This window comes from Callospermophilus lateralis, chromosome 10, assembly GCF_048772815.1.
Source record: "Callospermophilus lateralis isolate mCalLat2 chromosome 10, mCalLat2.hap1, whole genome shotgun sequence".
NCBI classification, from domain to species: domain Eukaryota; kingdom Metazoa; phylum Chordata; class Mammalia; order Rodentia; family Sciuridae; genus Callospermophilus; species Callospermophilus lateralis.
This window is the reverse complement of record NC_135314.1, coordinates 26969224-26995982: the sequence shown is the minus strand read 5'-3', so window position 1 is coordinate 26995982 and position 26759 is coordinate 26969224. Positions and strand designations below refer to the sequence as shown.

The 26759-nt window shown below is 34.1% G+C and overlaps 1 protein-coding gene across 1 annotated transcript in view; it reads left to right on the top strand.

The window, feature by feature from the left end:
* Positions 1 to 26759, top strand: part of LOC143407775 (multidrug resistance-associated protein 1-like) — an 89427-nt gene that overhangs the window by 37065 nt on the left and 25603 nt on the right. The window contains exons 8-16 of the mRNA XM_077110388.1: positions 370 to 507; positions 1461 to 1607; positions 4146 to 4230; positions 4334 to 4400; positions 4676 to 4802; positions 9050 to 9226; positions 12267 to 12434; positions 14109 to 14271; positions 20029 to 20104. Coding sequence (XP_076966503.1) covers positions 370 to 507; positions 1461 to 1607; positions 4146 to 4230; positions 4334 to 4400; positions 4676 to 4802; positions 9050 to 9226; positions 12267 to 12434; positions 14109 to 14271; positions 20029 to 20104 — 1148 coding nt within the window. The remainder of the gene's footprint in view (positions 1 to 369; positions 508 to 1460; positions 1608 to 4145; positions 4231 to 4333; positions 4401 to 4675; positions 4803 to 9049; positions 9227 to 12266; positions 12435 to 14108; positions 14272 to 20028; positions 20105 to 26759) is intronic.

Below are 26759 nucleotides of genomic sequence, written 5' to 3'. Positions count from 1 at the left end.
AGGCTGGCTATGAAGAAGTGAGAATTGGACCAGCAGGAATAGTGACAGAATTGAGTGAGACAGAAACTGCTATGGAGTTCATTCATAGAGCTGGGATTTCATCAGAACTAGCTCAGAAATAAGTTGCTGGTGCATAAAAGAAAGATAAGGCTGATTGTGACCCCGTCCCCCCTCTTTAAGGCCACATAATTCAAGGAAATATTTTGATTCAGTCAAAAATAGGAGCTTTTTTTTTTTTTTTACTTTTACCCTCAGTTGTATTGTGTGTGTGTGTGTGTGTGTGTGTGTGTGTAGTGTGCATTTGTATGCATGCAGTCTTTTCTTCTATAATATTAGTTGTCAAATATTCATTGTCTGACTTCTTTACAGATTCTCAAACTTTATGCATGGGAACCTGCCTATAAAAATAAGATTATTAAAATTCGAGATCAGGAATTGGAGTTTCAAAAATCATCTACATATCTTTCTGTATGTTCTATGCTGATGTTAACTTGCATTCCATTTTTGGTAAGTGTATATATTTCCTCTTTTGATTTTTAATTTAACTTTGTAGATTTGCTTCCAAATTGCCTGAAATTAAAACATTTAAAGTAAAATTTTATGTCTAAATTAAAAATTTTAATAATTTTAATCATTAATTTTGGGAGATTAGAGAACAAATAGCTCAAAGAAAATGTGTTCCTATTGGTTCGTATTTTTTACACATTTTGTTCCTTTGAAATTTCTCACATTGAACATATGCCTTTCTAATTCTTAAAAAGAAAAATCTTCTCTTCAGAGCTTCATTACAGCTCTAAAATTTCATTTGGCATGATTAATTCCTTTTAAGCAGCAACCAAAGGTACACTATACGGAGGGGCTGGGAAAGGAAGTAACACTGAGTATTTTTCCTATGAACAAGCCAAGTTATATATGTTGCCTTTTTTTTTATTCTCACAATAATATGAATTATTTTTCTCATTTCACAAGGGAAAATGAAAGTCTATAGAGGTTTGAAAAACAATGTCAAACTTGTAGAATTAGTCTTCAGAAGTGAATTGATATAAAGTGAAGTATTCTCTTTCTTTCACATCATTTAATCATCAGGTATCTCATGCTATTTAAACTACAGTATAAATTGCCTTGGGGAATGAATCAATGGGCAAGAAAACAAAGAACAAACAAACCATGTTCAACTGGACTTTAACTTTAATCAAAATGAGTATTCTTTAATTTTTAACTTTAATCAAATGAGTATTCATCATAGGTAGTGATGAGAATTAGAGAAATTCTATATGTTTCCCTTGTTGATAATTTAAAATACTTTTTAATTAAAAAAAAACAGATGGGTATCATAGTTGATATTCTTCAGTTAATAGCAAAGGGAAAAGTATTGAAATTTTCTTCCCTAATTTTTAAGCCTGTAAAACTTATTAGGTTGCGAGCATAAATATATTTTTAAATTATGAATCTAATTTTAGGTGTCTCTGGCCACTTTTGGTGTATATTTCTCACTGGATGAAGGAAACATTTTAACAGCCACTAAAGCATTCACATCTATGTCTTTGTTTAATATTCTGAGGATTCCTCTTTTTGATTTACCAACAGTGATCTCAGCTGTGGTTCAGGTACATTCAGAGTATCCTTAAACTAAGAATCATTTCTCTATAAAATCAATGATTTTGTACATTTTATTTTTTTGTCATTTTATATCATATATTCCCTTTTTGTAGTTGTTTAACTCTGCATTCAAAATTTGTTTTCCTGATTCAATAAGTGGTAGAGAACATTGTGACTTTTAAATATTTCAACACGCTGTGCTATTTTCATTGTTAGGTGTTGGTTTCTTTTACTTAGTTCCTGTGTCATTACAGAGTTCACTTAGTTATAACTGAAGGTTTATAATCAGGTGCTTTGTATGAACCCAGATCTGAAGGTTTCCCCTGGGTTCAGCAACATGTCATCACTACTGAATAAGCAAGACAAGCAGTGAGAAAGTGCAGCGATTACACCAGTCTGATTTAAAAAAAAAAAAAAAAAAACAAAAAAAAAAAAACCTGAGAGATGGCTCCGGCATGCTTTTAGGTGTAACCTCTAGTCCATAGAGGCTATTTACCTACTACAATGAGTAAAAACTGCAAAAGCCACGGGGCATTCAAAAAAGTGAGTTCCTGTATCCTTCTTTTCCCCCTAAATCCACTCAATTAAAATCGTGCTTGGATTCTTCACGCATCTTCCATTGGAACCATTTCCTCAAGTTTGGGTCCATAAAGTGGGTCTTTGTTTCTTACAATCAGCTCTTTGACCTAAGAACTTTGCTTTTGTTTTATTTTATTATTTTTTGAATGAAGAATAACAAATGAATAGTAAATACCAATTAAGTCATTCTAGTTACAGCCTATCTTTTTCTTATTATCTTCCTTAGAATAACCAACAGAGGGCACAGAAGTACCTTGGATGTGATGCTTTTAACTCTTATTTCCACAGCACACTTCACTTGAAGAAAATGTTAGTTCTTAAAGTAATGATTTGAATTTGCTTTTAAAACTGGAATCTAGCTAAAGGTCTGGTATCTCAAAGTGTTAAAGATCTAGTGGCTTACTGCTGCCTTCATTTAAATTAAAAAACAAAATGTCTAAAGGAAAGAAAAAGCTGCAGCAGCAGTGAGTATTGATATGATGTACTCGATAAAGGAAACCACAGCCCAGTTACATCTTTGATGTTAACAGTAGATGTCTTCTAATACAAAATAAAAATGTACTGGAGATTTCATGTACTCAGTTTCGGGGGGGGGGGTTTATTTATCTTAATAGTAGCTCAATATTTTATAATTCTTTTCCTATAATTGATTGCTTTTATTGCCAAAACCATGGATTTGTTTATTGTTGGAAGCCCAATTGATACATCAATCTGAAGTTTCTTTTAAAATCTAATCTTTCTAAATCATTGTGAGTTATCACCTCATGCCTGTTAAGATGGCTATCATCAAAAAGTCAAAAGATAACAAAAAATGCTGGTGAGGATATGGAAAAAGGGGATGCTGGCACATGGTTGATGGGAATGTACATTGGTACAGTCGTTATGGAAAGTGACATGAAAATTTCCTAAAAAATTAAAAATAGAACTCCCATATGATCGAGCAATCTCCCTTTTGGTATATGTATCTAAAGGAAATAAAATTACTATCTTGAGAATAACTCAGTAATAACTCCCATATTAATTACAGTATTTCCACAACCAATAAGACATAGAAACAAGCTGAGTGTCCATTGATAGATGAATGTATAAGAAAAAGTGGTACATACACATATTCTCTCTCTTTCTCTCTTACACACACACACACACACACACACACACACATATACAGAGGAATTATTGTTCAGCCATAAGAAAGAAGGATATCCTGCCATTTGTGAAAACATGGAAGAACATTACGCTAAGTGAAATAAGCCAGACACATTAAATACAAATACTTCATTATCTCCCCTACATGTGAAATCTAAAAAAGTTGTAGAAGCACAGAGTAGAAGAGTGGTTACAAAAGGTTGGGAGGTGCCAGGAAAGAAATGGAGAGATGTTGATCAAACTGTACAAACTTTTTGTAAGATGAATGAGTTTTGGAGAGTTGATATTCAGCATGGTGATTCTGATTAATAATAATGTATTTTATATTTTTTAAATTTGCTGAGAGAGTAGATGTTAAACATTCTCATTACATAGAGAAAAAATAACTGTGTAAGGTGATGGGTATGTTAATTAGTTTGATTGTGAAAATCATTTAAAATGTATAGGTATATTAAAGCATACTGTTATACATTTTAAATATATGTAATTTTATCAATTTTACCTCAACAAGGGTAGAAAATTAATATTTCTATAATTATTGATTAATTATATTTTTATACAATAATAGGAATTTTTACTGCTGCCTTTCTTGCCTTCCTTCAAAAGATGATGTGTGTTTTGATCTTTGACCCTTGAAACTGCTCTTTAAGGATGAACTTGTTAATATCATTAAAACAATTCAAACTATGCTTGCTCTATTTATATCAATATTTTGAAATTGCATCTAAAATATTTATTCAGTCTGTAGGTTACAGTAAGAGCTTTTTAGTTTACATTTTGCTTCAACAACAGATAGATCCTGTGTATGTCTGTTTTGATAGACAAGGATATCATTGTGTCGTTTGGAAGACTTTCTCAACTCTGAGGAGCTTTCTCTTCGAAATATTGAAACAAACTACGTAGGAGGTCAGCACTTACTCATTACCTTCAATATTTATTAGACTTCGGGGCTCAAGGTAATCAGTTCTAATCCAAAATGCATTATTGCATTTATTTATTTTTTTCCTAGATCATGCCATTGGGTTTACTAATGCCTCTTTCTCCTGGGATAAAACAGGGATTCCAGTACTAAAAAAGTAAGTCTTGATTTGAGGCACATTTGAAAAATTATTTTAGTATCAGATTCTATAATTATGTCAACTTTCATTTTTTAGAGTTTAACAAATTAATATAGTGAATAAGATTTTTTTGACCCTTCATTGTACCTTTCATTTTCTTAGTGATTTTTTTCTGTTTGTTTCCTCTCTCAGGACTTTACAATTCACCTGTTCTTTGCAATTTGGAAGCCTAAGTGTTTGTAGAAAAATGTGAAAAATCCCTCCATCACCTCTCCCCTTTTCTCATCATACAGCTTGAACATGAAGATTCCTGAAGGAGCTTTGGTGGCAATAGTCGGGCAAGTTGGGTCTGGGAAGTCCTCTGTGCTGTCTGCCATCCTGGGGGAAATGCAGAAGCTTACAGGAGTCGTCCAGAGAAAGGTAGCACCGATGTGTTCTTTCAAAATCTTGTAGAAGTGGCCATAACCAATTTGTCATTAGTTTCAATAAGAATTTATCAAATCAAATTGAAGATTCGAGAATTTAATGGGTATTTCTAGTTTATAACAAACATTTCAATATCCATAAAAATCGATTAGCTACGGATAGATTAGTAACAGAGATCTGTCCTCTAAGTTCTTCAGCAAATCATTTATAAATGCTTATAGTAATTGCTTGATGATATTAACCAAATTGCAACCAATTATAAAGAAATGAATGTGATTTATACTGTAATTTGATTAGTTTTCTAATTACCATTCATTACAAGTTTCCGTAAGTAATTATGGCCATTCCATTTCTAAGAAGTCTTCTAGCTAGTTGCTCATGGGTGGTATCTGTGGCCTAAAAGAAACCTCAGAAAAAATAATAAATGATATTAATAGCTTATATTTAATATTCAGTCACTGAATTATAAAGAATCTATTCTCAGATATTTATTCTACTCTTAGAAGTAGATAAAAATTCAACTTAGGGCCTCGCTAAGTTGTTGAGGCTGTGATCTTAAACCTGTGATCCTACTGTCTCAGCCTCCTGAGTCTCTAGGATTATACACATGCACCATCACACTGTCTCAACAAGTTCTTAATGGTTTTGAAATATTAGACTACCCTGTGAGTTTTTCCTTGAACCTAATTAACCCTCAGGTAAAATACTAGCCCAGTTCCTCCTTCTCACCTCTAAAAAGGGAGAAACTTTATGCATCTGAGACCAGTTCCTCTTTACCCTTACTTTTTTTTTCCTCCCTGGAAAAAATCAACTCTATCAACTCCTTTTTCTTTCCTCATAACATATATTTCCTCATATCCTTAAAACTTTATTGATTCTAGTCTTTATGACTTAACTTGTATTATTCTGTTTTCTCTAAGCTTTATTGTTACCTAGTGTAGGATCAAATATAATCCCTATGATTTTTTCAGATAAGATTACACTTAATAAGTACTACTATTTTTGAACTTTCAGTATACCATTTTTCAGCCCTGAGTTCTATAGTTCAAGATATCTGTAACTTTTCTTGGACCAATGAATGTTCTTTGCAAACTTAAAGAGGATCATAGTAATTTCATTTTCATTTAGTATTTTCAGCTATTTTCAATAAGCAGCTATGAAGCACATACTATGCATCCATAGCATAGTACTAGAGTAACAAACATGAACAAGATATGATCCTCTTTTTTTCAGAGATCATAGTCAACTGAGGTAAATACCAAAGTCAGTTATGACAAGCTATTAAAAATGAATGAAAGCACACACATAACAACAACGGCAAAGAAAAAAAAACAAAGAATTCTGTTTTGAAGGGTAAGAAAAAGAATCAGAGAAGAGGTAGTCTTTATTTGATCTTGAAAAGAATTAGGAATTGATAAACATAAAAATTATATCAATTCTAGGTTTTACATAATGCATTAATAATGACAATGAGAAAAAGGCCTGGGGTAATGATTAAAATGAGAGGATATACCAAGACCTAGTTAGTTTATGGTACAGTCAGCTGGCTCCCTATGAATATTAATGACTAGCATTATTTTCATTTTGATTGTTGAGGTTTTTATGGTAAGACATAGGGATTCTTTCTGACATTTTTGAGTGTTTTAAATTAAAAAGCATGTTCATTGTAATAAAAGAAACCGTATCAATGCCATTGTGAATAGTAAAGCAGAGGGACCCCCACCTGTTTTTTTAAACTGTAGGTGTCCGAGATAGAAGCTATAAGCTCTCTCTGTAAGTGGTTGCTTTATCTTCAGAATTATTTATTTTGGATCTATCGCAGGATTTGACATATTACACTCTGAATTATTTCCCCAATATTTTATCACAAATGTATAAGTATCATATTGATAAGCACTATTTAAGTGATCATTATAATGGCATGACCAATTTAACATTTAGAGTTTAAAAAGTTTCTTTTTAGGGCTGGGGATTTAGCTCAGTTGGTAGGGTATTCTCCTTGAATGCACAAGGCCATGGGTTCAATCCCCAGGACCATGGAGGAAAAAAAAAAAGTGCTTTTGTGAGCTGGGCATAGTGACTCATGCCCATAATTCCAGGGCCAGGGAGTCTGAAGCCAGAGGATTATAAATTCAAGGGCAGCCTCAGCACCTTACAAGACCCTAAGCAATTTAGCAAGACCCTATCTCAAAATAAAAACTAAAAAGGTCTGGGAATGTGGCTCAGTAGCTAAGTGCCCCTGGGTTCAAACCCTAGTACAAAAAATAAAATAAAAAAAGTGCTTTTCTGTGTGTAACATTCAGAGTATGATTACTTTTTTGAGGCATATTTTATATCATAATAGTCAAACTCTAAGACTCTCTAGGATCCCCTATTCTGTATCAAGGGCTCACATCAGATGTCATTCATATAGAATATTCAGTATTCAGTGTTCTTTGATAGAATATTAGAGATCTGAAGATCATTTTGCATTACCAAAAATTCAATTGTAGTTTCATTATTATGTGTGAAGCAAAATGCATTTTCCTTTGTGAGAGGCAAATAATAATTATAATAACAATAAAAGAAAACATTTACATCTTTGTAAAAAACAGATTAGCCAGTTTTAATCCCTGTAATAGCAATGTGAGACCATGTAGGTTTTATTTTAAATTATGTTGTTTTTTTCATATTCTTCAATCTTTTCTCCTATGTTCTTTAATTTATTCTCTTTTCTGCTTAACTTGCTTAATATGCCACAAGCATTCAAAATATTTTTCACCTGTGGGCTGATTTCATAGGCTGTTCTAATCAAAGTTCAGATTATTCACTTCACAATGCAATTCCAGAGCAATTACTCTTGTGTTCAAGATCAGGTCAGATCAGAACTATACTGTTTTTGATCAAAAGCCATTCTGTGTCTTACATGCTCAACAAAGAAGAATTAAACGTTAATCTTTGATCTTTAAAGTGGTTGGTTGAAATCAAAAGGCTAATAGTTGCATATATGCCTATCTCAGAAAGTACTTTAAACATTTGCTATTGTTGTAGAGCGGGCAGTGTTTAAGATACTCCAAAATCAATGTTTGGATAGAATCCATGGGTCAGAATGAAAGGTGGGTCTCTGGCTCAAATATTATAGATTCTTTTCCAGAAAAGAAGGGTTAGTTAAGAGGACATTTGATGGACTAAATTGCCACATGTTTAGGGATCATTTCAAGCCATAAATAATCAAAAAATGAATTCAGGAGTAATAATCAATGTATAAGACATGCATGTGTGCTATCAGTACATCCTTTTAAAAAGGACTTGCTGCCTGTTGTGGAAATACATGGTCAGCGTATCAGCTCCATCAGGGTTGGCCTTGACCCAGCCCAAGATCCTATTCTTTTTTCAGTCTAACATGGGACAACTAATGGACAACACTCCTCCAAAGCTCTGGAAGGTTGGCCACAGCTTTATCAGGCCTGAATCAGACAGTATGACGTTTCCCTCTACCTACTGTTCCGTTCTGCTTTCTTTCCATTGGGTTGAGCCCCAATATACAATATACAATATGCACCTCAAATTCTGTCTCTATTATAGAGTGAATTGTGTGCCCCCAAAATTGTATGTTGACGTTCTAATCCTCAGTAATTTAAAATGTGATAGCATTCGGACACAGGATTTCTGAAGAGTTGATCAAGTTAAAATAATCTCATTAGGTTGGACTCTAATGGAATATGACTGAAGTTCTTTTAGAAAGAGGAGATTAGAATGCAGACACATACACAAAGAGAATGCCATGTAAAGCAGGGAAAAGGCCATCATCCACAACCCAAGTGAAAGGCCTCAGAAGGGACCAACCCTGCTGACACTTGGATGTTGAATTTCTAGCTTCCAGATTGTGAGGAGATAAATTCCTATTATTTAAGCCATTCCGTCAGTGGTACCTTGTTACCTAGAAAATAACACATTTAGCATCTGCTTCCAGAAAGTCCTAATAAAGACATATAAGTGTGATGGAAGCTAAAGTGAAAGTAAGTAAAAAGCACAAATTAACTCACTTGAAGGGACTGCTAATAAACAGATATAATCTTAAAATAGGATACAATGATCTGTATGTTTACATGTAGGGAAATAACCTAGATTTAAAATTGTATGTGTGTGTACATATGTGTGTGCATGCACAGAACTCATGGACTGTATATACTTTAATGTGGTGCATGCAAATTCTCCTCTTTCCTTGTTAAGAATATTCCTTTACTTCTTTCTTTCTTTAGGGCTCTGTGGCGTATGTTTCCCAGCAGGCCTGGATTCAGAATTGCATTTTGCAAGAAAACATTCTCTTTGGCTCCATCATGCAGAAGCAGTTTTATGAGCAAATATTGGAAGCCTGTGCTCTCCTTCCTGACTTGGAGCAGTTACCGAACGGAGATCAAACTGAGATTGGAGAAAGAGTAAGGAAAATATAATTTATCATATGCAGGAATAAAATAGCATTCAGCTATACTAATAAAGTGTTAATAGTCTTTTTATTGAGGTCTTGGAGAGTTATCCAACTACAATTTTTAAAAACTCATTATAGAATTCCTGTGAAGAAGATGGCAGTATTAAGGGCAAAAAATTATTTATAATTAGCAACATTAAAAAACAATTCATTTGTTAGTATCCATGGGGGTGGAATTAAAGTCTCCCAACTAGATTGTCAACATTTTTGTTTTAGTTCCTAGCACAATGCTGTTCTCCTTCCAAAGAGATTTGTATTTTTCTTTTTCTCTGTATAAGGTCAATCAGGATAGGAGCGTCAGAGCAACAAGCTCTGGTTCTATGGAGGTTCTGAGATGACACTTGTTAATGTGCCTACTCTACATTGGCTTATTCCTGCTTAAAAGGGACTTGTTTCCTAATCATCTCACTGTTCTATTTTATTTACATTGCGTTAATGAATAGTCATTACTCTGCTCAGTATTTCAGACTCTCTCTCTCTCTATATATATATATAGAGAGAGAGATCACTAAGTATGAACCCCTAAATAATTTATTATCCCTGACCAGTAACAAAAATCTTCATTTAAGTATGAATGTGGAAGTATCTTTGAGGTCTACAATCCATGTGGATATAAGGATGAATAAATAGTCTTTACTGAGTACTTCAAATATCTGAAAAGGGAGCAGGCATAGGCAATTTTATACATTGATAAATAAAATATGGTATGCAACAAAATTGTAGGAAGTAGAAATCTATAAAATCCAGGAGGAACCAAAATTGACTTTCTAAATAAGACTGGCTTCCTTCATAGTCTGCTATTTTGTAGATTTAATTTTTCAATAATATTAAATAGATTTTTTTCAACCCCCTGGATTTTTCTGGGCATCTTCATTATCCCTGATCAAAATGATGCCATAGCTAAAATCATGCAGAAATGTGATTTCTTCAAACTTGTTAGTGCATACTAAAAAACATGCTGGGAGCCATCAGCCAAGTAATTTTTATTGTCTCAGTGGCCCTTTCTGAAAATCCAACCCATGTCTGTCTGTTCCTTGATCTATTTGAATTGGTGCTGTTATACCTTGCCCTTGTTTTCCTAATCTTTTTTCTTTCCTAAAACCTTGTCTAGCCCTAGTAGTGGGCGCATTAGGATTGATGTTATTTGTTAACGTCAAACCTAATATGAATATCTGATTGTATGTAACTATAAAGAATTTTAAAAGGAAAAAATTCAAAATTGGATATACTGATTTAATATAGGAACTAAATGATATTACTATTTATAATTCCTGATTTATAATTCATTTAATTAGCTTTTTCTCAATGTGATATGATGTATTTTAAAACAAACATGGAATTGAATACTTCATAAGGAAATCTATTTACAGCTGTTTATGAGATAACCAAGACAATGACTATAGAGTTTCCTTTTCTTTCAATGATCTTTTCTTTTGACATTTTTTAATTAAACACAAACATTTATGAATTTATTATATACTCTGATTCTGCTTTGGGGTATAAGATGGTAAGTGAGAGAGCTGTCACTCTGCCTTCAAGTAATTTGTAATCTAGCCAAACACTACCAACAGTTTTAATCAATTGTCTTTACCAATATTTATTCATTATCTGGTGTCATACACTAAGTATTTGGTATAAAGGATGAATCAGGTGGGAGCTGATAGGCTCATGAGAGACTATGAGACTGGGCTGAATAAACAATGTTCTGCAAAATGGGAAGGGAGGGAAGACATCATTATACTCAATACACTGAGAGAGAGGTTGCTGTCCAAGAGAACTTTTTAGGATGTCCTTCAAATTGAAAAGAAAAAATGTGGGCTCCCCAGCAGAATGAACATCCTGGGGTCTACTATGAAAGGGTAGGTCAATCTGCTCAGTCAATCATATTCACTTGAGGGCATCATTGGGAGAGAGGTAGAAGGGGGTATTAATACCATAATAAAAGCACTTAGACTGAGAAAAATGCTTTTGCTCATGGATGATGGAAGAGTGAGATGTGGGAATCCAAGGTATTTAAGCAAGATGGTAATATAATTACAGGATAAGTGATGACATGTCAGAAGATTAATTAGAGAGAGGAGTAATTGGGTAATAATACCAAATGCCAACGGTGTCCACACTCAGTGTTGGATTTAGGAATATTTTTACACACTTTATTGAATTCTCCCAAAATATGAGTCAGGGGCTACCATAATTACATGCAAACAAATGCACACATAATACACACATGTGAACCACATTCCTTAATGTATACATTTTCATGCTCAACTCCCTTATTATCTTTGAGTCTGAAGGGCTAGCATAGCCCCCAGAATATAATCATATTGAGGAGATAGCTGTTGAGTAACAGGACGATTGTTAAATGCAAAGAAGCAATATCATTTTGCAATTGTAGGCCGTTGGCTAAGTTCTGCGTTGCATTGAGAGCTTTAAAATAAGATCAGTAAACACTAAACATAAATGAATCAAGTGAATTGGGTGCCTTACCCCATAATTCTCTATACATAGCTGTATGTGTCAACTTTAATTTTCACATAGTGATGTATATTCCTTACTTTTGCTTCTTGGAGTTGTCCTTTTGCCAACAAGACTTGCACTAATCTTTCTACAGGAGAAAATAGGACATGTTGATTACAGCTTTGGTAATTTAGCCATTATTCTCGATTTCCTATGTGTCAATTTAAAAATGATCACTTAGTGTCAGTATATAGTTGGCAGCCAGATATCTTGTTTAATATTCTACAGGCATAACTTTTCAGACATAGAGCTTTGAAAATTCTTCTTTCCTTAATTGGTAGCCTCTTCTTTTGAGAGTAAGTAGTTAAAAGGAGGTAGACATAGTTGTTAATTTGCCCAAGTTAGTAGAACTAGGAAATGGGATGGAGATAAGACTAGGAAATAATTGATAAAGTTTTGAGTGTTCATATTGGGTTGTTATCTTGTCCTTGCTATGAAAGAGCACTTAGATGTAACTTCTATTCCATACTCAGGGTGTGAATATAAGTGGAGGTCAGAAGCAACGAGTAAGTCTGGCCAGAGCTGTCTACAGTGGGGCTGACATCTACCTCCTGGATGATCCCTTGTCTGCTGTGGATGTTCACGTGGGAAAACAGCTCTTTGAAAAAGTGATAGGGTCCTCGGGCCTTTTGAAAAACAAGGTACTCATTGTATCATTTTTGCCCTGGAGGGAGTCAAAAGGAGGATAATCTGCTTAGCACTGTGCCTACTATTCCAATTATCTTGCCTATTAGTTAAAGCAAAATAGTCGACTTTCACATGAAAAGATAAATTTGTATTGCCCTTTAAGAGATAAATTTCAATGATCATTTTTGAGATTTTTTGCATAACTTTGTATCAGTAATAAGTATGTACATAAGGTAGTTACCTCATTAACAATTACCTTACTCTAAGGGGAAGTATGAATTATAATTAGTTTAGTTAACTTTATTTGAAAAATGGTATTTTGGTATGTACTACTTTTAAAAAAAATAGAATCATTTTACTTAAAATTTGGTATTACAAACATAGCAATAATAATGATTCCATTATTTTATAACGGGGCCAAGAAAATAGAAATTAATAGTTACCAAGTTTGATTCTTTAAATTAGTGTCATCAGTTCTTATAGCAATTCTCTAAGATAGGTATTATCATTACTCCTATTTTACATATGAAGGAAATCATACTCTAAATTGACCTTATTTAGGTTTCTCAACTTAAGAATAGCAAAGATTTTTCAAAGTCTGTCTGACTACATAATCACAATCATTCCATGATAATATGTTTGTAGATTTATTAATATATAGCATTCTGGAAAATATATGTAAAATTCTAAAATACTTATTTCAGTAAATAATGCAAAAATTTCTTGATTTACTGAGATGAACCCAAGATAAAAACTTCTCATTCACTTGTATTTATGTGTATAATAATATGAAAGATTAAAACATAAAACTTATTAATTGTAATTTGAACAAAACACATTTTTTAACGGTGGCATATTTTTTTTAAAAGGCAAATGTTTTAGTCAGGTTTTTGCTACTGTGACTAAAAGATCTGACAAGAACAATTTTAAGGAGAAGAAGTTTATTTGGGGTCTCATGGTTTCAGAGGTCTTAGTCAATAGCCAATTCCATTCCTCATGGTTTGAAGTGAAGCAAAACATCATTATGGAGGAGTGTGGTGGAGGGAAGAAGCTCATATGGTAATCAGGAAGCTGAGAGAAGTTCCACTCACCAATACAAAATATATACCCCAAAGGCATGTTCCCACTGACTCACCTCCTCCAGCCACACCCTGCCTGATTTCAGTTAATTCCCATCAGGAGATTCATTCACTGATTGGGTCAAGGCTCTCATAACCCAATCATTTCACCTCTGAATCTGCTCAAATTTTCTAACACATGAACTTTTGGGGGACACCCAATCTAAACCCTAACATTAAGCAGAAGTGACAGATATGAAATTATTTTAAATTTGCTATGAAATCAATTAATTTCTAATGACTGAACAGTATCCTAATCAAAGGATTAAAATTACATTTGTAAGATATTTCCTGATCTAGCAGTATGTCTAGGAGACAGTATGGATGCTGTGTTCAATTGCCACCTACAAAAATTACACTCGCGAATATTAAAGACCAAAAAAAGTGACTTTAGTAAAAAAAAAAAAAAAAAAATGTGCCTTTGTTTGTTTGTTTGTTTTTCAGTTTTTTTCTGGAGATCTAACCCAGAGCCTCACACATGCCAGGAAAACAGTCCACCACTGAGCTACATCCCCAGCCCTATTTATACCATGTTTTGTAACCTGTAGAATAAAATACTTTGTGTTTCAGACTCGTATTTTAGTCACACACAACCTCACGCTTCTGCCACATGTGGATTTTATTGTCGTGATGGAAAGTGGCAGGGTAGCACAAATGGGAACATACCAGGAGCTGCTATCGAAAACCCAAAACATCCATAATTTGCTTCAGGTTTTCAGTGGACAAGAAGAAGGTAAGGATACAATAAAAAATAAACCTAAGACATAATATGCCTACGCATTTTGAAAGTCTATTAATGACCTAATCTCTTGCTGTACATTTCTTTTTCATTGACCCTGCTAAAGTCAAGGGTGGGGCTCCTTTATTTCAATAGGAAAGAAACAAAGAAAATGAGATAGACCAGTTAAACATCAACTCCTTTATGGCTTTTAAGAATAAATATAAATGCACCAGCGTCTGTTTCTTCATCTATAAAGAGATTAGATGATTTATAAATTCTAGTCTAGTCTAGAATATAATGGGTCAAAACATTCTGTCTTTAACATTTAGAATACAAAGTTTAAAGCATAAATCCACAAGGAACAAAAAGTAATTATTTGAAACATTTCAGGTAAATTATTGGATGCACAAAAAAATAAGAACACAGGGAAACATAACAGCTTAACTTTGAAGAGTTAGAAATTGGCTTTATTCACTAATTTTTGTAACTATAGTCATGGAATTTGAAAATCAGATTCATAGACATTTTTAAATAAAAGGAGTGGTTCCATCCCCGTTTAATGCTTAGGACACAGGGATGTTTGAAATCCAGCTGTATTTTAATATTTCACAGAAATCAGTCCTTGCCTGCTCTGAAAGTGGGATGTCACATCATCTCTTTTTAAAGCTTTAGTTGGTTTTTCATGTAGACCATCAGAGCCTGATGATTTTCCTGTACCTTTTCTGGATTATTTTGTAATTTCATGACATACAGTGATATGTCTCTGTATTTTCTAAATGACTCAATATCTAGTCTAAACTCACTTTACCCTTGACCTATATATAAATGCCATAGAATATGAAACTGGTTTAAAACAAGATCAATTTTTATTATCAAGATCAATTATTATTTTAATGTCATGAAATCCAAAAATAAAGTCATTTTTCAGTTGTCTTTTTTTTTGGACCTTAGCTAAGACACACAAATTGAGTTCTATTTTTTTTAATTCCCTGATTTTACTTCTCATTTTATAAATATTCTATTTGTGCATATATTTAAAAATACACGGTGCATCTCCAGAAGGAAGGAGTCTTATTATTTTCTCTGTCCTCACCACTGATGGAGCCACATGCAAACAAATGACAAGTGCCAGCTAGATGTTTGTTGAATAACTGCATCAGAATAGGTGTCTCTTCAGAAGTAAACAGGATGATTTACAACACTATGAGCCAGTGTCTTTTTTTTTTGCCATTTATTGAAAGTCACATAAAAAATAGATTATATTATATTGGAAAAGATATCTCCAGAATCAAACAGAATATATTTTTAATTCCATAGTTAATTTACTACAAAGTATGAACAGTGGACCATTTAAAAGTTGTGGGTTTGCTATTTTTCAAATCTCTTTTAGCATACAAATGCAATACCTTCTCTGCATTTGTATGTTTTTTATGTATTTATGTGTCCTCCACAGTAACAGGTTAAAAGCAATGTTATTCTTAGAATTATCCTAACAGATACTACCAATTCTCCAGAAATATGCCATTAGAAATGTATAATTTGAACTTTTTTTTCCCTAATGACTTCAATATTTTTGCATTTTGTGTTAGAATTCAGGAAGATAGAAAGTAAAGAGAGTTTGGGTGCTAGGAATAGAATATGTTTGAAATTGAATATTTCTGGGATTTTAATTTATTTGGATACTAGATGAAAATATAAAGGCTTTTTAAAAATCTAGTATCTAGTATTTTTATCCAGTAAAAACCCATAAAAATACTTTACTCATAATAGATAGATAGATAACCTGCGAAGGTTAGCCATATATGGCATGATTTCTTTAGCTTACTGTGAAAGCAGGGCAGAAATAGATTTCAATGATATGAAATTCCTCATTAAATAATAGCTTCAAACTCATTACATCCAGTGTGATATTCCTGCAGTACTACCTTTACACTTAGGTCAATACTTGATGCCTTATAGAGTCTCTGTTCTGCCTTTCGTGCCTGACTTTCTGGTTGAGAGATTGCATCCACCACCTGAGCCCTCTCTACTTGCGGTTTCTTAACCGCTCTACATTTGTCTTCAGATTCCAGAATTCTTTGCTCCTAGGACCAGGACGATTGTATCTGCCTTGGGTCTGCTTGCGCAAAGAACCAGCTGCACAACTTTTTGACCTGAGAATTTTTCCCCCCTGGGAATGGTGGTGATGGGTAGAGCCTGAACACGTGGACTGAACATGTGTGCAGTTCTCCTGTTTTAGGATGGAACTGGGGTGGGAAAGATTGAGAGCTAAGGAACTACCTCACCAAAGACTGCTATGTACAGAGTAGGGAAAAGTGTCAAGAATTCAAACATCTCCCCTGACCTTTTCTTCCAAGTGTTTGGGGAGGCATATTTGTTATGGTAAGCAGTAGAGCTTATTTAAGAGTCTGCTAGCTCTATCTATAACTTTAAAATGATTAGAGGGTATGTGGACCTTCATTTGAACTCTTGCTTTGGTTCACACAGATGTTAGATATAGGCCTGTCTGTGAAGATTTATTTGCATAAGTGATAAGGAAAAGTCAAATTCTATCTGAGGGCTTTTTTGGCCAAGATTTAGGAGAAGAGAACTATTTGACAGGGAGTACAGTTTGAGAAATGTGATCCCCAGTTTTAAAATCACCCTGTGATCTGTCATTCATCTATTATAATTCACCATTTTTGGTTTTGAACCTATTCAGAAATTCCTTTAAATGATACATAATTCTTCATTTTAAATTAAGTTATATGACATTATAATTGGGGTATAAGTTAGCACAACATTGTGGCGAAATACAGTGGTCTGAAGTCAGGAGCTCTTCAGATTTAGTCCTTGCACTGAAACACTATGTTGGTCTTCACAGGAATGAACTCTTTTGGTTCTTCCTATTTGTGAAATATAGGCCTTGAACTAGCTGTTTTTCCTGGTGGCTGATGTGAAACTGAACAATGTGTGTTCTCTTTCCTACCTACCTACTTAATTTCTTCCTTCCTTCCTTCTTCCTTCCTTCCTTCCTTCCTTCCTTCCTTCCTTCCTTTCTCTCTCTCTCTTTGTCTCTTTCTTCCTTCCTCCCTCTCTCTCTCTCTGTCTCTCTCTCCCCCCCCATACACTCAAGAGACTGCTTGTGACTCACACTTTATTTTTTCTAGAACATTCTCATTTTCATTGCTGAAGTTGGTAACAGATAATATAGTAAGTAAACAGTAAAAAGACTGTTTAGTGTAAATTGAGTTTGGAGATATATTAGATCTTTAAGATTTCATCTAGCAGCCGGGTGCAGTGGCGCACACCTGTAATCCCAGAGACTTGAAAGGCTGAAACAGGAGGATCATGAGTTGAAAGCCATCCCAGCAATGTCCAGGCACTAAGCAACTCAGTGAGATCCTGTCTCTAAATTAAATACAAAAAAAAAGTAGGGCTGGGCACATCAATGTTTATAGCAGCACAATTCACAATAGCTAGACGGTGGAACCAACCTAGATGCCCTTCAATGGATGAATGGATAAAAAAAAAAATGTGGCATATATACACAATAGAATATTACTCAGCACTAAAAAATAACAAGATCATGGCATTTGCAGGGAAATGGATGACATTAAAGCAGATTATGATAAGTGAAGTTAGCCAATCCCTAAAAAACAAATGCAGAATGTCTTCTCTGATATAAGGGGTGTGATTCAAAATGGGGTAGGGAGGAAGAGCATGAGAAGAAGATTATCACTAAATAAGGAAGACAGGTGGGAGGGAAAGGGAGGGAGAAGGGGAATTGCACAGAAGATGAAAGGAGACCCTCATAGTTATACAGAATACATGTATGACGATGTGAGGAAAAAGAAAAAAAAAAGAAGTGGGTCACATTAGATGGGGTAGAGAGAAGTGATGGGAGGGGAGAGGAAGGGAAGGGGGGAAAGGAAGGACAGCAGAATAAAATAGATATTATTATTGCTGTATGTATATATGTGACTTTATAATCAATGTGATTCTGCACCCTGTACACCCAGAAAAATGAGAAATTATACCCTATCTGATTCAAATGTATGATATGTCAAGATCATTGTATTGTCATGTGTAACTAATTAAAACAAATTTTAAAAAAAGTAGGGCTGGGGACGTGGTTCAGTTGTTGAGTGCCCCTGAGTTCAATCCTCAGTATAGGAAAAAAAAAAAGATTTAGCTCTGAAAAATCTATGCATCTCACTTTATAGGGATTATGAGAAGTTGGCGTATGATGAAAGATGTAAGAGAATATATTTTACATTTTTACAAGTCTAGTCTTGGTTAATTCTTGTGCATACTAATGATACTGGTGAAAGTTGGTATATCTTGATTATTAACTATATTAGTATATTCATGTGTTTTGCATTGACTTAATCCCTAAAAAACCTCCTAAGGCTGAATGATCTTTATTATACAAAGAGATTAGGTATCTTGCTTAAATTAAGACAGATTGGAAGAGAATCCAATGTAGCCTCTGTTTTATGCCAGAGAGCCTAGAAATTCTTAAACATATATCAACATGTTGGAATAAGCACAAGACACTGACTTAGTGTGAAAAGACAGGGCCGAAGGCCCTTCCTTGTGTAGCTTGCACCCCTCTCTGTGTCTTTCTGACAAATCTGGGTTTCAGGCAAGTTGCTTATCCTCTCTCGGTTTTATTTTCCGTCTTGCAAACTAACTACAAGTAACTTTCCCAGTTCTTTTTACCTTATCAGCTTGTTTGGAACTTAGTATATATGATGCATGTGATACACACTAGAAACTGTAAATATATAAATTTAAGTATCTTTATTAGAAGATATAAGAATGATAATGCACATTGGGAAGAAAGGCTGAAACATCTTCAAGCTGAATTGTCATTCTTTAAGCCTGGGGATCCTGTGTTTATAGAGGTAGTCGAGATAAATCATATTCTTTCCTGCTGGGCTAGGCCCTTACTTCTATAAATAACAAAGCATAGAATTTACATACTGACCTTGAAGACCTCCAAGTCTATTTCTTTTCTTTTAGAGATTGGAAATTTAAGGAGTTTAAGTATCATAATGCTGTGTATGTGTGTGTGTGTGTGGGGGGGAGGTGTGACAAAATCTGTTATGCTACCTCTGAGGGGTTTACCAGCAAATTCACTAACAGTTACTTGAACTTCATTCTCTTTTAGTTATAGGTATGTGACCTGCATCACCCCTCTGGGCCATGGTCTTTTTAAGCTGTAAAACAAGGACAGCTATAGGAGCTTCCCTTTAGGGTAGCTGTGAAGATGAAAAAAATTTTTAGATACATATCCCTTAGAATAGTGTCTGCTGCATGGGAAGTGACTATTGGTATTGGTAACATATCAGCAGATGACAGATTTGGAGGATTTACCATCTGTTTTTCTCGAATCTTTACAGTAATCACACTCATACATAAGGATTGGTGGAGTTTTATTGTTCTTTTAAAGGCTACAGTTGGGAGTTGGATTCCTCTGGCAAATACTTGGTTCTTCTATAAAAGATCCAAAATAAGTTAGCACCCCCTCAAAAAAAAAAAAAAAAAAAAGAAAAGAAAAAAAGAAAAAGAAAACCAAACTTTCTCTCTAGGGTTTTTGATTATGGAGTCTTAAATTTATTTTTAAAAATTGCAAAACATATTAGGTGAAATGGAAATAATGAGTAAAATGAAAAGGCTCCCTGTAGACCTTGGGAGCCAATCTGTGTGGTCTTTCATCTTAGTTCTATTTAATGAATTGTTTGCTTATATGGACATAAAAGCACTCACCCTCTTCCTCTCCAGGTCCTGCTTTAAAGCAAGTGAGTGCAATCAACTCCAGAAATGTACTGAAAGACCAAATCCTGGAACAAGAAAACAAGTAAGTATCAGAATTCCAGGCTGTTTGGAAATGTGGACTGATTAATTACTTTTTTAGTATTTAAGATTCAGCTTATAAAAAGGATCCTCACATTAAAATAAATATAAAATGCTTTGTTGTTTCCAACTTGAAGCTCTAAGTTGTTAGATGAATGTGTTTAATTTTTTAAGTGAGATGGATGTGACTTCATTTTGGAAACATATGCTCATTAGACTTGCAGCTATTTCTAGCCAAAGTCCGGTAGTAGAAAGCTAATTTAATTAGACTGATGTCAAAACCATCCCCATTTCATAGCATTTATACACTATAATGATGTGAATGTGAAGATAATCTTTGGACATAAAAATTCCACAGTGGTCTGGGATGATTATTGGTCCAGAGTATGTGACCTATAAATAGTGACTAAGTGTAGGATCCAAATAACCTGTTTTAAAAACAAAAGCAAAGAATAAAGCAAAGAAGGGAAGAAAACATGAAAGAAGAGAGAGAACGGATGGGAGGAATAAAATAACTTTGTCAATGATTAGATTTTATTATATTTTAAGTGGGTTTATTTGTCTTTGTTTTTGCTTTTGCTTTTTGTACATAACTAAAATGATCAATGACTGAAGCAAATTAACCTAATAAATTCTGTCCCTTAAAATTTCTATCAGAAGTTGCCCAAACTGGAAGCTGAATGATAAAAATGAAATAATAGGAACAAGGAGATTAAAAAAATAAGTGACTAGAGTTATAGGGAGCATTGAGATAGATTCCAGGGAAGCAAGCATTGCAGTATCCAGTAGGTCAGAATTTTCTAGAATTTGACCCAGATGAATGACATTGTTTTTTAGAAGGATTGGATATGCCAAAGGACGTGTGTATAATGCAGATGTGGCAGGTTGGAGCTTTGCATATGTCCCAGATTTAGCTGACTGGATAGGTCAACGGAATCATTCTCTTTATGGGCTCTCTTAGTGTTGTCAATCTATGGGGTTGTCATCTAGTCCCGTGACTTTAAATACCTTTGATACACTAGCACCTCCAATTTAAAAAAAAAAAAAAATCTCTAGTCTGATTCTCTTCTCTGAACTTTAGAGTTGGATGACCAGCTGATGCTCTCAGCCTGCCTTTAATGTCTAAATAACACCTCCAACTTATAAATCCAAATAAGAATTTCTGATTTTCCCATACCATATACAATTTGCCCCATATGCAACTTTCTTGATCTCAGCTAATGACAATGCCTTTCTTACAGTTGCTCAGGAAAAATAATATATATATATAGGGTAGTTATCCTTGACCTCTCTTATGTGATACTGAATCCATCATCAAATCCCAGCAGCCCTACCTTAAAAATATACCCAGTAATCCAGAATTCAGACACTATTCCTCATTTTACAGCTGCCACCTTTGTCTAATCACTATCATTTCTCACCTGGATTATTATAATTGCCATCTTTCAGGATTTTCTGCTGCCATCCCTGCCCCAACATACAGGCTGTTAGCAATGTACCATCCAGATTGTTTCCTCTGCCAGTATAAGTCAGATCATATCATTCTTCGGCTTTAAATTTACAGAGGATTACCATTTCTGAAAATGCCAGATCTTTTACAATGAACTGTACAGCTGTACAGAGACCTGGACCTGTCTGCCTTTCTGGTCTCAGAACCTCTCAGTGTTTTGTTCCAGAAATACAGAATCTCCGTTCCTGAAACAGCCCCCGCATGCCCCTACCTTCATACCCTTGCACTTCCTGCTCTGTTGCTTAAAGTGTAGTTTCCCATATAACCATATGGCTTCCTCACCCATGTTCTTTTGGTCTTTGCTCAACATCGATGAAAACTTGCTTCGATACCCTATTTCATATAACAATACTTCCCACTTCCTTCCCACTTTAATTTTTTTCATAAATCTTATTAACCTTCAGCACCCTGGAAAATGTCCTGATTTACTTTTATTTATTTTTTCTTGCTTCTGTCTATAGTTGTAAGTCTTATCAGGGCAGGAAGTTTTTTGTGTGTGTTCATTATTGTATTGTCATCAACTAGAACACTGAATAGCATATAAATCAGTGCTTAATAAATATATGTCAAATGAATGAATAAATTGCTAGAAACCGAAAGAATACCACAGATCTTCTAATCCATCATTTATTTCATATTTTTGGACATCATAACTTAGTATCTTTCATTTAAGTAACATTTTTTAAAAATAACTTTTTTTAGTTGTAGATGGACACAGTACCTTTATTTATTTATTTTTATGTGGTGTTGAGGATCGAACCCAGTGCCTAACATGTGCTAGGCAAGCGCTCTACCGCTGAGCCACAACCCTAGCCCCAAGGATCATTTTTTAAAGGAAGTCCTAGAAAAAAACAATGTAGAAGTGTTGAAAGAGACTCTGAAAGTTGTGTGCTAGGGCTCATATATTCTCTAAATTATAAAGTTTCCATCTAGGTATAGTCTCATCATGCACTCGCTAAGTAGCTTGACAAAGCTTGAAACTTAAAAACCAATAAATATTTTTGCACTTTCAGTCAGAACCTTCCCTCTAAAATCAATTTTCTTATTTTCAAAACTCATTGTTGATCATTATATAAAAACTGAACCCCTTGAAGTTCTGTCAACCACTCTTGGAACTATTTACCCTTTTCTTCATTGAACAAAGAACACAAATCCCAATAAAGATTTGTTTACAAATTGGTTTCTATGTATTTCTAAGTTTCAGAGGCTCAAACTGGAGTCAGACTTCTGAAACTGACTCCTAATTTCTTTTCAGTGAAAACTATATTGGGAAGATTACATTAGTTTCAGTGCATCATATTCTTAACATTACCCAGAGTCAAGCTTAACTTTTAAGGACTATGATAAAACTAATTGGTTCCAAACTCTATTTCAAGTTCTTGAATCCCTTCCTGGGCTGGGGATGTGGCTCAAGCGGTAACGTGCTTCCCTGGAAAGCGCAGGGCGTTGGGTTCGATCCTCAACATCACATGGAAAGTAAAATAAACATATTTGTCCACAAAAAAATAAATAAAGAAACAAATATTAAAAAAAATTTTCTTGAATTCCGCCCTTCACCCAGTGCTGATTTTTCTTATTTTTTCAAGCAAGAAATTTCAAACAAATAATGAATTGATTATCTTTTATTTAATATATTTTTATCTTTATTCAAGACATCAGTTTTAATTTAATTTAATATAAGTTTTTGGCTCCATGGTTTATTTTTTTTCCATTTTATTTTCTATTCTCCCTTTATTTTTAATCTACTCTTTGATAAACAAAATTACACGAAGAGAACTTTCTTGACTTTTTAGCCTAGTTTTTTACTGTCCAGAATTACTGGATTATTCCCAATATGGAACAGGGACAACTAACATGGACCAGGATTGGAAGATACAGCAGGAAGGAACTTGTCAACAGTTCAAGCCTCTCCCCAATGGGATCAATTGATATAAAATACAAAGAGTTTTCCTTGAGGAGAGGTTCATGGTAAATGTGGTTAACTATCTTTTAGGAATAAGGAAAAGAAAGAGGGTTAAAGGGAATAATGTCTGAAAATTTCCCCCTTCAAAATTTAAGAATGAGTTAATTAATAATTTTGGTCCCATTTTCTAATCAGGGTTAAAGTATCTTTAACTATTTCCATATTTTTTCTTTTTCTATCTAAATTTATATAGTATATTTTAATTACTTCCTTAACTCTCTGGTACTACCTACTCTGAATAAAATAAAACTGAATGTAATCTTAGTATCTAGACTGCCCCCTCCTGGCTCTCCAGCCGATCTTTCTTAATCACCGATCTTCTCATACATACTCTATCCTTTGCAATTGTGTGTCTAATCAGGTATAATGGTTTTAATATGTGAATTTTATCTTTTATACAAAAATACATAGATGAGTATTGTGCCAAATTTTCTGAGGTTTTTCTGAAGGACAGAAAAAGACACATTTTAAAAACTTCTATACCAACATTAAGTAATTTGTTCTTGAAAAAGACTCAAACAAAACCTGTCATTGACAACAAAGTGGCCAAAACCAAATACAATATTTTTTTTTGTGTGGAAAAATAATGAAAAACATTTTAGTTTAGAAAAGCAATACCCTTCTGTATAGTGTCCAATAAATTATTGGTCTTTGTTAGTTATGTCTAATTAGAAAGCTTTAATTCCCTTTTAATAGTTGGATTTCATAGCATTTTATGTCCAGCTACATTAAGAATTAATTTTTTTGGCTTGGCACCAATGCTAAATTTGCTTATTCAAACAGAAGCCATGCCAAGGGTTTGAAGGATGATGACAGTAATTAACCCAAATCATATACCAGGAGCTATTCCAAAGCAAGTGTCTCTAAAAGAGTGTGTCTTTCTCTGATGGCGAAGCTGATCTACAGAGGACAAAATGCTTCTTGATGTTAGTGCCAAAGGCAGGAAAGGAAGAACCAACAAACTGATCAAATAAGGCATTTCTTATTCTGATAAATAAAACAAAAAAATAAGGAGAAACAGAAGCTTCTCATGATCTGCTTATGGGTGTGTAATCAGTTCCATTATTTCTAGAGGTCATATTAATATCAAATATATCAAAGGACTTAGAACTTAGCATACCTATGCTTCTACATATAGAATTTATTACAAGGGACAATCTTTTTTATTTTTTTAAAAAAGCTCATTTTAGCAATAATTACATCAGGAGAAAATAACAACCAGAATAAGTATTGCCTGTTATACCACATTATGGTAGAATTGTAAAATAATATTATATTATCATATTATAAAATATGATGCTTTTATAAGATACAATTCTGTTATAGAAGGCTATTGAATATTCATCATATATTGAGTTACAAAGACCATATACAAATTCAAAAAAAATAAAGACCAGTTTTAGAACATGTATGTTATCATACTACACATATAGAAACTACAACAATATTCACAAACATTTTAGCACAGATTATCTGAAATATAGGACTATGAATCTTTTTTCTTCTCTATCTCCCTTCTTCCTCCTCCTCTTTTTTCCCTTTCCCTTCCTCCTCCTCTACTTTCACTTCTTCTTCATTCTCTTCCTCTTATCTTCCTGTTTCTCTTCCTTCTCCTTTCTCTGCCTCCTTTCTCCTTAATCTTCTTTACGTTTTTTGACATTTACCAAATACTTCCCTAATAATATAATTTCAGAGATAATTTGAAGATGCAATTGACAAGTACTTGGGAATGGTTGGAAATGTCCCATGATTGAGATAGAAGTTGTACTGCAACTCTTTGCAAAGTCAAAAAATTTGGGAGAAGGCAGAAAAATAATTAGTTCATTTTAGGGTATGTATGAGAAATGCAAAGAAATAAATTATGTGGCAAGTAGGAGTTTGACATGAAACCGGAGCTCAGAAAAGTGATGTGGACTTAATATACCAATATGAGAGTTATCCACGAGAAAGAGGGTCATTAAAATTATGAGAGTGGATGAGATTGTTTAGGAGGTGTGGATTAGCCAAAGAAAATAATGGCTAGAACTGAGCCCCGGGAATATAAACATTAAAGAGAAAGCAGAGAAAGGAGCTTGAAGAGAAACTAATAGTGCTCCAGAGAGGTACGAGGAACATACAGCAGAAAGAGAAGAGTCCCTCAAACAAAGAAGTGGTCAAAGTACCCAATGAATTTCTCATGGTAATTTTCAGAAGTGTGGAGTAGATAAAGTCATAAGTAGTTGGCTCTCACCCATGCTGAAAATTGTTTTAGGAAGATTCCAGAAGGTTTGAGGAGGAAAAGGTGGTTGGGCAGGAAAATATTTGGCAACAAAAGGAAATCAAGAAGTGGGATGTGCAATGGTAAGGAGTGAACACATAGTTTGGAGTGGTTTTTTGTTTGTTTGTTTGTTTGTTTGTTTGTTTTTTGGTGATGTTACTGGTTTCAAAATGAGAAGCACATGTTCTCTGTAGGCTGATGGTAAGGCATCAGTATAAAGGGAGAAGGTGATGATTAGAAAAGAGAGTACAGTCGTTTTTCCGACTTGCCTTAAGATGAGAATCTCTTGAATTGTTTGTTAAATGACAGATTTCTGGAGGAGAAATGTCACAATCTGTGTTTTTAACAAATACTATCAGGAGACTCTTTAGGAGGAAAGTATAGAAACTCTATAATTAATAAATGTATTTTGAGAAAGTGGGACAGAGTAGAACTCCGGCCATGAGTTATCCTTGGATCTAACAAGGGAAATCTCTGTGATTGTTATAGGAGAAAATGAGAAAAGACTGAGTGGAAATGCAAATACCTATAAAGGTTTGGTGGTTGTTCTCCTGTCTGCTTCCATTTTCTTCATAAAGCAGGATAGAAGGCCTCTTTCTGAGAGTGATGCAAACTCTTTGGTCGTATTAGAAGCCCAAGTGCAAGAAAGACATCATTTATGGTGGAACCAATTTACAGGGTTACATGATGTTTTGAATCAGCACTCTGCAGGGTAGGTGTGAGGAGGACTGATAAGTGAGTTCTGATGAGGTTTAAGGGAAAGAAACCAGGTCTGGGAGTTTAACATATTATCAAAGTTAGGATAAAATTAAATCATGGAGGATATGCAGGGTAATGAAGGAATTAGTGAGAGGGCATAGTTTTTCTTTTGATTGATTTTTATTTAAATGTGAAATAATCAATGCTAAAACCAGGGAAATCCCAGGTAA